The sequence below is a fragment of the Camelina sativa genome, chromosome 9, assembly GCF_000633955.1.
Source record: "Camelina sativa cultivar DH55 chromosome 9, Cs, whole genome shotgun sequence".
Classification (NCBI taxonomy): Eukaryota; Viridiplantae; Streptophyta; class Magnoliopsida; order Brassicales; family Brassicaceae; genus Camelina; species Camelina sativa.
Genome location: NC_025693.1, coordinates 32,974,216 through 32,985,898, shown reverse-complemented (window position 1 = coordinate 32,985,898; position 11,683 = coordinate 32,974,216). Strand labels below are relative to the sequence as shown.

The 11,683-nt window shown below is 31.6% G+C and overlaps 2 protein-coding genes and 1 pseudogene across 2 annotated transcripts; 1 reads left to right on the top strand and 2 right to left on the bottom strand.

Moving 5' to 3' along the window:
- Positions 3,348–5,714, top strand: LOC104713758 (metal transporter Nramp3). Its single transcript, XM_010430957.2, has 4 exons — positions 3,348–3,955; positions 4,297–4,433; positions 4,530–5,182; positions 5,262–5,714. Exons 1-4 carry the CDS (start codon positions 3,414–3,416, stop codon positions 5,463–5,465), a joined length of 1,536 nt encoding a protein of 511 aa, XP_010429259.1. The 5' UTR covers positions 3,348–3,413; the 3' UTR covers positions 5,466–5,714.
- LOC104715911 lies at positions 7,233–7,668 on the bottom strand. Its single transcript, XM_010433276.1, has one exon. It carries the CDS (start codon positions 7,647–7,649, stop codon positions 7,233–7,235), a length of 417 nt encoding a protein of 138 aa, XP_010431578.1. The 5' UTR covers positions 7,650–7,668.
- Positions 9,847–10,914, bottom strand: LOC109126498 (annotated as a pseudogene).

Genomic DNA, 11,683 nt, shown 5'->3' with positions numbered 1-11,683 from the left:
TTCATCTTCTTTCTGGATTTTCTTGTTGCCTATAGGCCTACCTCGTTTAGTGGGCCTCACGTCCACTTCTGGTCTATGGGACCATCCATATCAGACAGTCAGTTTGCTACGTCCGAGAGGTTTTAAATAATTGTTTACCGTCTCTACAAATCACCATATGATCTTTTTTTGTGTTTTGTTTTCACTCGCATAGTTCCGACAATCACTTCCCCGAAGGTCACCAATCCTGAAACTACTACAGCTCAAGCACGCTTGACTCTGGAGTTCTCTCAGGATCCTTGACCGAAAGTGCACTTTTGTGACATATGTGGCCAAATCAATTCCTTTAAACCCCTCCGCAAGTCTCTGAAACCGGGATGTCACAATTCACTCCCACTAAGAGATCGTAACGTCCTCGTTGCGCATCAAGACCGCCACCCCCGAAGGTGTGAATCCATTCGACTCCACACTCATCTGGATTCGGGTTTGATACCACTTGTAACGTCCCGACTGTCACCTTGCTTAGTGTGCTCCTTTTCCACTCCTGACCCATGGGTCTACCTCGTTTAGTGGGCCTCATGTCTACTCCCAATCTGTGGGTCCACCTATATCAGGCGGTCGGTTTGCTACGTTTGAGAGTCTTTTAAAGACTTGTTTACCGTTCTTACAAATCACCACATGATCTTTTCCTGTGTTTTATCCTCACTCACACAGTTCCAACAATCACTATCCGGAAAGTCATCCATCCTGAAACTACTCCAGTTCAAGCACGCTTAACTCTGGAGTTCTCTCAGGACCCTTGACCGAAAATATAAGTGCACCTTGGTGACATAGGTGGCCAAATTATTTTTTTTAAACCATTCCGCAAATCTCTGAAACCAGAATATTATGATACGATACTTATCAAATATATATCTAACACATATATAAAGATAGTCTTTATATATTTTTATAAGTTTTTACACATATTTGGATAAATAACCAAATTTTAGTAATAATTTTAATAAAGTTCTTTTTAAGTTAAGTATATGGCAATAACTTTTCCGTTTTTGCAAGACTAGAGAAAAAAATAAAAAATAACCAAAACACCTTTAAACTAAAAGAGTTGCGCGTCTCAACTTGTTTAAAATTTACTCATGATATATAAATCCCAAATTGTTTTGCTCTGGTATTTCGATCCAAACTTATATATGTTTGTAAAAATCTTCAAGCAAGCGTACGTACATATATATGTTTCTCCAAACTTCCAAAACGCAGTGTGTTCTTGTTTTTTAGCAAATGGAATTGTATGTTTTAGAAAGATTCATTTATCTTCCCTTCTGAAAAGTGAAACATAAGATAGGATAATATCTTTGAGCAGCTTGGGAAATGTGGTTTTGCACTTTGAAAGTTGTGCCATCCATTCCTGTTTTCGAATTTGGCTGTCTGCACATCGACTCTAAACAAAGCCCACTACATATAGTATCTCTATTTAAAAAAGAATTACTCAAATAGTCCGTAAAAAAGTACTCTTTCTGTCTTCAATAAATTGATATTTTGAAAAAAAAAATGTGTTTAAAAAAAAATTAGTTTTATAGATTAAAAAGCTAAAATGATTTTTCTACTTACATTTTTTCCATGTAGCATATTATGCAGTGGTTTATATTTGTTTTTCACCAAAAAATAATTATAAATTAAATTAGAAATAAAAAATTAACTTTTTGTGTGAAAATATCAAAATACTAATTTATTATAGACAGAAGATGATTTTATGACTCTTTTTCAAAATATGAACAAAACTATAATTTCGGCAGAGAATTGTATGTTGTATATCACTTTCAGTTTCAACTAATAATTATTAGAGCACCAAGCCACCAACCATTAAATGAACATACTTTTTAAAACGAAATAGTTTTTTTTTTTTTTCTAGGTCATGACTTCAAGTGTAATAATCTTTTAACACTCAAATTTACTTTACAATATTAAAAAGAAAAAAAGTAAAAAAAAACCTTAATAGAAACGACGAAGAGGAAACTGAGAGATGGACGACATCTGTTGGTTTAGAAAGTAGCGACTCCACAAACGTTTGGCTTTTTATTCGACTTCATGCAAAAACATGAATTGGTATAGAACGATAATATTGACAATTTTTTGACAAAAACAAAATAATAATATTGACAATTTGACATGTTGGCATGTTTTCACACGTATTTTGATGATCACGTAAGCACTATATAAACCTAAGATATTTATATCTATATATATACATTAACCATCAACATATTCGGTAAATAGTTATATAAGTGGTTTGTACGTAATTTATGAGCAATTTAAGTTACATATTATTAATCAATTTCACTAAAAATTAAATTAGTCGAAAACTAGTTAAAAATCCTCAATTACGTACTTACCTATCATCATTTTCAAAATTTCATTGTAATTTGGTTGTAAAAAAACTGAACCAGTTATTTAGATATAAAGAAAATGGCCAAAATTCGATCTTTTGTATTCATAATAGATAAGACAGACTAGCAAGAATTTTTTTACAAAAATTAGTTGCTTTAGGATTTTATTTATTTATTTTTGGTTGCAAATGTATGGAAAACAAAACAAGAAAGAGAAGCCAACCATCTTTATTCTTTAATTTTAATCTCTGCTAGACTGCTATGGGTTGTGGACCTTGTGGTTTCCCCACATTCGCATGACATGGCACAGTCTCCATCGTTCTTACCACGTCACCAACTATAAGTAATAAGTAGACCATTATTTCGCATGATACGCACCGCACAACCTTTGTTTTTTTAATAGGAACTAGTACTATACAACCTTTTGATTTTTTTAATATAATACGGTACGAGAATAACAAACTCCAATCATCAATGCATATATGAATCGTCAACTACTATAAGGTATGAATAGGTTTTATTCTGTTTTGGTGTAAATGTTTTAAGTTTATATCATTTCATATATTTTTGTTGCGTACGACTTATTAACTATCTAATGTGAAAAGGGGAAAGACACCAAACAAAAGTTATTCCATTATGTAGATAGAAAATGTTCGTTATGTATACGTGTGTTGCGATCTTGCAAGGAGAACTGATAAACAAAATATTTTAAAAAGTCAATTTACCAATAACATGAAACTTTAATACTATAATCCAAGAGTTAATTAAAATATTTCTTAATTCAATAACACATGATTTTTAGTGAACTTCTAATATTATCAATTTAAGTAACACATATTTTTAATAAATAACAACTTTATAGAATTCAAGAAAAAATCACAAAATCACCCCTCGAAGACAAAATGGCCTTCGCCTATAAAAAGCAAGAATAACGTGTTAAAAGGCTTAAAGNATAAAGAAAACTGAAAATTAGTTGTCAAAAAAAAAAAAAAAAAAAAAAAAAAACTGAAACTGAAACTGAAACGTATCAGAGAGAATCTTACAAAAAAAATGGCACAACTCGAGAACAACGAGCCACTTCTAATCAACGAGGAAGACGAAGAAGAAGAAGAGACAGCGTACGAAGAAACAGAGAAGGTACACATCGTGCGTGAAGAAGACGAGGACGATCTAGAACACGGCGTAGGATGCGGCGGCGCACCACCGTTCTCGTGGAAGAAGCTATGGCTATTCACCGGACCTGGGTTTTTGATGAGCATTGCGTTTTTAGATCCAGGGAACCTAGAAGGAGATCTCCAATCCGGTGCGGTTGCTGGGTACTCTTTGCTTTGGCTACTTATGTGGGCAACAGCGATGGGTCTTTTGGTTCAGCTTTTGTCAGCGAGGCTTGGTGTTGCTACAGGTCGTCACTTAGCTGAGCTTTGTCGTGATGAGTATCCCACTTGGGCTAGGATGGTTTTGTGGGTTATGGCTGAGTTGGCTTTGATTGGATCTGATATCCAAGAAGTTATTGGTAGTGCTATTGCTATTAAGATTCTCAGTAATGGGGTTTTGCCTCTTTGGGCTGGTGTTGTTATCACTGCTCTTGATTGGTAATTCTTCTTTAATAAAAATCTCATCTTTAGACATGACTTTATCTGTTGTTCTGTTCTGTTCTGTTTCTCTTTGAGTCTTTGATTCTGGTCAAAGTTTTTGTTTTGTCTTTTTGTTTGTGTGTCTAATTGCACTTTGGCTAATCTAATCAATGATCTGTTAATATTTTGTGTTAATTGACCATTGCTTATGTTACTTTCATTTTGGTTATTTGGTTAATATGATGAGTTTTGCTTACAGTTTTGATGGTTTTAGCTAATCTAATCTATGGATTGTTCTCATTTCGTGTTATGTGTCTCCTTGTGTTACTGATTCATTTGTGTGTTTGTTTTGGCTACAGTTTTGTCTTCTTGTTTCTTGAGAACTATGGAATAAGGAAGCTAGAGGCAGTGTTTGCGGTTTTAATTGCTACAATGGCAGTCTCATTTGCTTGGATGTTTGGTCAAGCTAAGCCAAGTGGCTCTGAGCTACTCATTGGTTAGGCTTTCTTTGTTCTCCTTTTTATCCAATTTCTTATTTTAGAAACTCATAAATTTAAGTTTCTAAAGGAGTTAGCTTTCTTTCTTGTTGCAGGCATATTGGTACCAAAGCTGAGTTCAAGAACGATACAGAAAGCAGTTGGAGTTGTGGGTTGTATTATAATGCCACACAATGTGTTTCTTCACTCAGCTCTTGTACAATCTAGAGAAGTCGACAAGCGACAGAAGTACCGAGTTCAAGAAGCGCTAAACTACTACACAATCGAATCCACGATTGCTCTTTTTGTCTCCTTTATGATCAATCTCTTTGTCACAACGGTTTTTGCTAAAGGGTTTTACAACACTGACCTTGCTGATAGCATTGGTCTTGTTAACGCGGGACAGTATCTTCAAGACAAATATGGAGGTGGGGTGTTCCCTATACTGTACATTTGGGCAATCGGGTTGTTAGCTGCTGGCCAAAGCAGTACCATTACTGGTACCTACGCAGGACAGTTCATCATGGGCGGGTTTCTTAATTTCAAAATGAAGAAGTGGTTGAGAGCTTTGATCACTCGTAGCTGTGCTATCATTCCAACTATTATAGTCGCTCTAGTGTTTGATTCATCAGAAGCTACACTTGATGTTTTAAACGAGTGGCTTAACGTGCTTCAGTCTATTCAAATCCCATTTGCACTCATTCCTTTGCTGTGTTTGGTTTCCAAGGAACAGATCATGGGTAGTTTCAAAATCGGTCCTTTGTACCAGGTTTGTCGATTTAGCTCTTTTCACAACATTTTCACTAAAGATCCCTCTTTGAAGCTCAAAACTCACCATTGTATTGCAGACAACCGCTTGGCTCGTTGCTGCGCTCGTGATATTGATCAACGGCTATCTTTTGTTGGAGTTCTTCACCTCAGAGGTTAGTGGCGTAGTCTATACCGGTTTGGTGACTATGTTCACAGCTTCGTATGGTGCGTTCATATTTTACCTCATTGCTCGTGGCATCACTTTCACTCCGTGGCGATTCAAAGCAGAGTCTATTCAATGAGGAAATGGACCAAACAAGACAGTGTAGTAGCTTTGTCGTGTGTGATCCTTAGGATAATGAGTTTTGGCTTTCTCTTTTGTATTATATGTGTTGTTGTTATAAAGCAGCTTCTGTTAAAGTAAGGCTCTTCTATGTATCAGTAGATAGGTCCCAAAGGCGAAAGATAAGAATTAATAAGATCTGCTATTGTTGTTGTTCTTCTTGGTGGAGTTTTAACTTTATAATATTGATAACCAGATTGAGAATTTAGTGTTTTCTTTTTGTGTAACTTGGATAATTTTTTTTTTTCAGTTTAGATTATAAATCATGGTTTTTTGTAATAAATGAAGTAAACTAAGGGTCTGAATGGTGACTGCGTATTTTGTCGTGCGGGACAAAAAATTTAGTAGTACGGTACGGTTCATGCGGGAGAAATATATTTGCGGGACAAGTGCGGGTAATAGTAAATAAGCGGTCCAGAATATAACTTGATTGGTGAAAAAATGTGCGGTTTAAAATAAGCGGTACAAAATAATATAAATAATTAATTTAATTATAAATTATTATGTGTAATATATACAAAGCTCAATTTTGGTTTGTGGAAATTTATATTTAGGGAAAATGAAATGAAAAAAAATTCTTTGACAAAAAAGTTATTAAATTAAGAAACAATTTGTTTTATAACATGTTTTAACAAATATAATATACCAAAATATTACATGTTTCTTCTTCAATATTTATCCAATAATAATAAAGTTAAAAGACAATATTATTTTAATATTATATAACAATGATATAAGAAGAAAAAGAAGAGAATAGATAGCTTAGGTATAAGTTATTCCCTCCGTTTCATATTAAGTGTCATTTTAGACTGTAAATTTTGTTTCAGAATAAGTGTCACTTTGTATTTCCAATGTAGATGTTTGGTAAATCTTTTAATTTTATCCCTACTGATTTAATGTATTGACCAATAGAAAAAAATTGTATAATATATTAATAAGGGGTAAGATAGAAAATTTAATGATTTTCTTAATATATGTGAAAAATCCTAAAACGACACTTAATATGAAACGGAGAGAATATATATGTAGGAGAAAACATAACAGCTATATACTATTTTAATAATAATAAAAATAATAATATATAAAATATATATTGTCCATTGCGGTCCGACCGCAGGGTAATTACTTCTTTGAAGTTTTAGTGCGGTCTAAGGCTATTTCTGTTCTCAAAAAACGCAGCCATTTTTTTTTTTTCCTTTTTTTGCAAAACCACAAAAATGTAATATTAGTGGTGATTGGTAACTAAGGTGCGTTATTCATATTTTTTTTCTCTATTCCGCAAATTACTTGCTTCCATTCAGGGCCTAAGCGGAGGAGGTCTAGAACCGCATAACCTGACTAAAGTTTTCAGGGATGCGATATAATTTAAAAATAAAATGGCAGAACTAGTCGGCGTTATCACCACCACCGCCAGTCATCATTTCCATCACCATCAAAATCGCTTAGTTTTGAATATTGAAAGTTTAGTTTTAATTTTGTAAAATATGAAAAATAAAACTAATAACGTGAATTTGTAAAAACTCATTTTAGTTATGTTTATGAGAATTTCCCTTAATATAAATTTCATAATAGTAATTAACATTAGAAACTTTACATAATATTCTTATTCCAAAGAAAATTATATCTTAATCTACCAATAGTAACAAAAACAATTCTGACTGCAAACTTTTATTCATTAAGATCATTCAAGAACATAAGATATAGAACTGTATTAAAACAAATATGATTATATAATTTCTTCACTGCTCCATTTATACTCCAATCTAGGTTTTTCTATACCATGTGTAAAGTAAATACCATCTTCTCTAACTTCCCAAAGGTTTCTTTTACCATAGTGAACGAAAAACCCACCACCTTCGTATGCTCTAAAATTTGCATGAAACTTGTAATAAGGACTACCCTGCCATAAATCACAATCAAATTTTGTTTTGAAAACACTATCATAGAACTGAAAACTATAAATTCTTCCATGTCTCAAATAATGGTAGCCGAGGTCGTCATCTTTAGATACACAATGAATCTTGAGAATGTTTTCCGGACCAAGAGCATTCGTCAATTGTACTAAGTTTTTCGGTGGGTTATCCGCATTATTCAATCCTGCACACAATACAATAACAAGTAAAAAATAAGATAAACAGTTCATTGTTTTTATAGGTTTAATAGTTCTTATTTGGTTTTAGGAGTGATTGGTATCTGAAAGATAAAGGGTGCTATATAGAAAGTGTTTTGCTCATGCATTTAATTTTAGTGCTATTTTGGAAAAATCAGTCAACCTTCATCTTTTACATTTTTTAAATATATGCACTAATGATGTGTATCTTACCATGTATTTTTAGGGAAAATGGCTATTTCATACAACATTTTCATTAAAGATTTATCTTTGAAGCTTAAAATTCACCATTGTATTGCAGACAACCGCGTGGCTCGTTGCTGCGCTCGTGATATTGATCAACGGTTATCTCTTGTTGGAGTTCTTCACCTCAGAGGTTAGTGGCGTAGTCTATACCGGTTTGGTGACTTGTTCACAGCTTCATATGGTGCATTCATATTTTACCTCATTGCTCGTGGCATCACTTTCACTCTGTGGCGATTCAAAGCAGAGTCTATTCAATTAGGAAATGGACCAAACAAGACAGTGTAGTAGCTTTGTCGTGTGTGATCCTTAGAATAATGAGTTTTGGCTTTCTCTTTTGTATTATATGTGTTGTTGTTATAAAGCAGCTCTGGTTCTGTTAAAGTAAGGCTCTTCTATGTATCAGTAGATAGGTCCCAAAGACGAAAGATAAGAAGTAATAAGATCTGCTATTGTTGTTGTTGTTCTTGGTGGAGTTTTAACTTTATAATAATGATAACCAGATTGAGAATTTAGAATTTTTTTTTTTTGGTAGGCTAGAATTTTTCTTTTTGTATAAGTTGAATAAATATTGGATTTTTTTCCTGTTTAAATTATAAATCATGGTTTTTGTAATAAATGAAATAAACTGAGTGGAGGAGGTCTAGAATCGCAGAACCACTTAAGTTTTCAGGAATTCTTTTATCCTATAAAGCACAAGTCAGTACACCAATATAATTTTGACATGTCAGCAAAAACATACTATTATTTTTAAAAATGTTAATAAAACAAATTTTTAAGTGATCTTAGAGTGGAAAGAAAGAAAAAAGTGATATTACGTGTACAGGAACTGTAAATCAAGTTAACATGAAAAATAATTGGTTAACAAAAGTGAGATCATGGTAAAAAATATTTATATACAAAAAACTGCAAAATAATTGTGGCAGAAACAAAAATTTAAAATTTGAGCGAGAAATAGCACATTATGCAACCCTAAAATAAATACAGTTCCTAAACCCCCTACAACCCTAAAATCTCTCCCACTTTCCCCACGATCTTCTCTATTTATACGTTTTCATCTTCTTTGTGATTTGTTTATTACATTTTTAAAAACCTCACCCTGGGCTCTATTATTATCTTTTCTACAAGCCTTCCATCATGTTTGATATATAGTTATATATACAATTCTTCTTTCGATGTTGTTTTTTGGTCCACTTTCATTTTCAAATAAAAATGAGATCAGTCTCCTTCAACTTCGAGATCAATTATGGGTGAAGATGATAAAGAGAAGAGAGAGATTGCTGACCGCAATAATGAGGCATGAACAAGGGTAATTCCATTTTTCAAATTTCAACAAAAACCTTGCATATTAATTTTAAGGTGTAAAATTTGTAAATATACAGAGATTTACATATCCGATCCATTCAGTTTTGTATTTATTGTTCAACATAGTTTGACTTTCAATAACTGCAATTTTCTTTGTCAGCTATTGATATTTATGTTGAATATATTTTTGGTATATATTTAAGTTTTACTTTTTCCAATTCATTTGTGTTCTTTTAACTCTTTACTCTCAACTTTTGACAACTATTTTGATTTTAGTTAACCAGTAATTCAAAAAAAGAAAAGTTATACATATAAAATTAAGGTAATTAGTTTTGTCCCGTACGTAGTACGGGCTTAATACTAGTACGATATAATCGCAAAACCAGTCCGCGTTATAACCACCACCACAATCACTTTTCCATCACCACAAAAATCACTTAGTTTTGTAAACTATGAAAAACAAAACTAATAATGCTAACTTTTAAAAGCTCATTTTAGTTATATTTATGAATTTCCCCAATTTATATATCATAATAATAATCAACATTAGAAAATATCCTTATTCCAAAAATATATATATCTTAATCTACCAACAGTAATAAAAACAATTGCGGTTATAAAATTTTATTCAGTAAAACCAATCAAGAACATAAGATACAGAACTGTATTTAAACAAATATGATTAAATAATTTCTTCACGGCTCCATTTATACTCTAATTTAGGTATTTCTTTACCATGTATAAAGTAAATACCATCTTCTCTAGCTTCCCAAAAGTTTTTTGGGTAATATTAGCAAATACCACAATTGTGGAAAGAAATAAAGAAAATACCACAAATTTTTGTTTTTATAGGAAAATACCACTGGGCCCACATTTATTGTGGAGTGAAAAGACATAATTACCCTATTTTGTTTTATTGTTAGATTAGAAAGAATGAATAATTCATGAGATTTTTTAAAATAACATGTTATATTAAATTAAAAAACATTCAATAAATAAAAACATCGTGTTATATTAAACAGTAACATGTTAAAAAGAGAAATTAACTAATATTGCATGTAATTCGAAGAAATAGCATGTTCCAAAAAATAATAGCAGAAGTTCCAAGGTGAGTGGATATAAGAGAAGAGAGAGAGAAAGTGAGTGAGAGAGAAAGAAAAAGATAAATAAAATGACAGATGTTTCAAGGTGAGTGAGCATGAGGGAAGAGAAGAGAGAGAAAGAATAATAGGGAAAGCTGTAAGAGAGAGAATGCATGAGGAGAAACAGAGTATGTGAAAAAAAAATGACATGATATTTTGAAAAATAACATGTAATATATGAAATGGATATAATTGTAATTGTGATTGAAGAGAGAGAACAACCTCTGACAATACTGTACATTTTGTGGTAGTTTCTTAATTATGTTCTGATCTTGTGCTATCTACTGCATATTCCCAAGTTTTTTTTACCATTGTGAACTATAAACCCACGACCTTCGTATGCTCTAAAATTTGCATGAAACTTGTAATAAAGACTACCCTGCCATAAATCACAATCAAATTTGGTTTTCAAGACACTATCATCGAACCGAAAACTATAAATTCTTCCATGTCTCAAATAATGGCAGCCGAGATACACAATGAATTTTGAGAATGTTTTCTGGACCAAGAGCATTCGTAAATTGTACTAAGTTTTTCGGGAAGAGATCTGCATTATTCAATCATGCACACAATACAATAACAAGTAAAAAATAAGATAAGCAGTTCATTGTTTTTATAGGTTCAGTAGTTCTTCTTTGGTATTTATAGAAGATAAAAAAGGTGCTTATTTATACAAAGTGTTCTGCTCATGCATTTAATTTTGGTGCTATTTTGGAAAAAATCAGCCAACCTTCATCTTTTACATTTGTTTATAATTTATATGCACTAATGATGTGTATCTGTTTTTCATTATATCATTATATTAAATTATATATAACAAGACACATTTAACCTACATGTTTGCTCAAAAAAAAACCCCTACATTATATTTATTTTCAATTAAGAAACAAACTATTTTATGTCAAAAAAATTTGAAAAACAAATTTACACTATTTTATGTCAAAATTATTGCAATATAACTTTTCTACTATGTTATAAATATATATTAGCAATATAGTGTAAAATAAGATTCTATTAATTAAATACCACTTCAAATAATTTTACTTAATGAAATCAAAAAAACTTTTAAAACATAATTACACTATTTTATGTCAAAATTATTGCAATATAAATTTTCTACTATGTCATAAATATATATTAGCAATATAGTGTAAAAAATCTTCTATTAATTAAATACCACTTCAAATAATTTCACTTAATGAAAATCAAAAAAGCTTTTTAAACATAATTACACTATTTTATATCAAAATTATTGCTGTATGACTTTTTCTACTATGTTACATATGAAATTAAGTTTATGAAATGGAAAATTAATTGATAATTGCATTGGGCAGGGCACCAATATGAGTCAATAAGTAGTTTTTTTTTTTTTTTTTT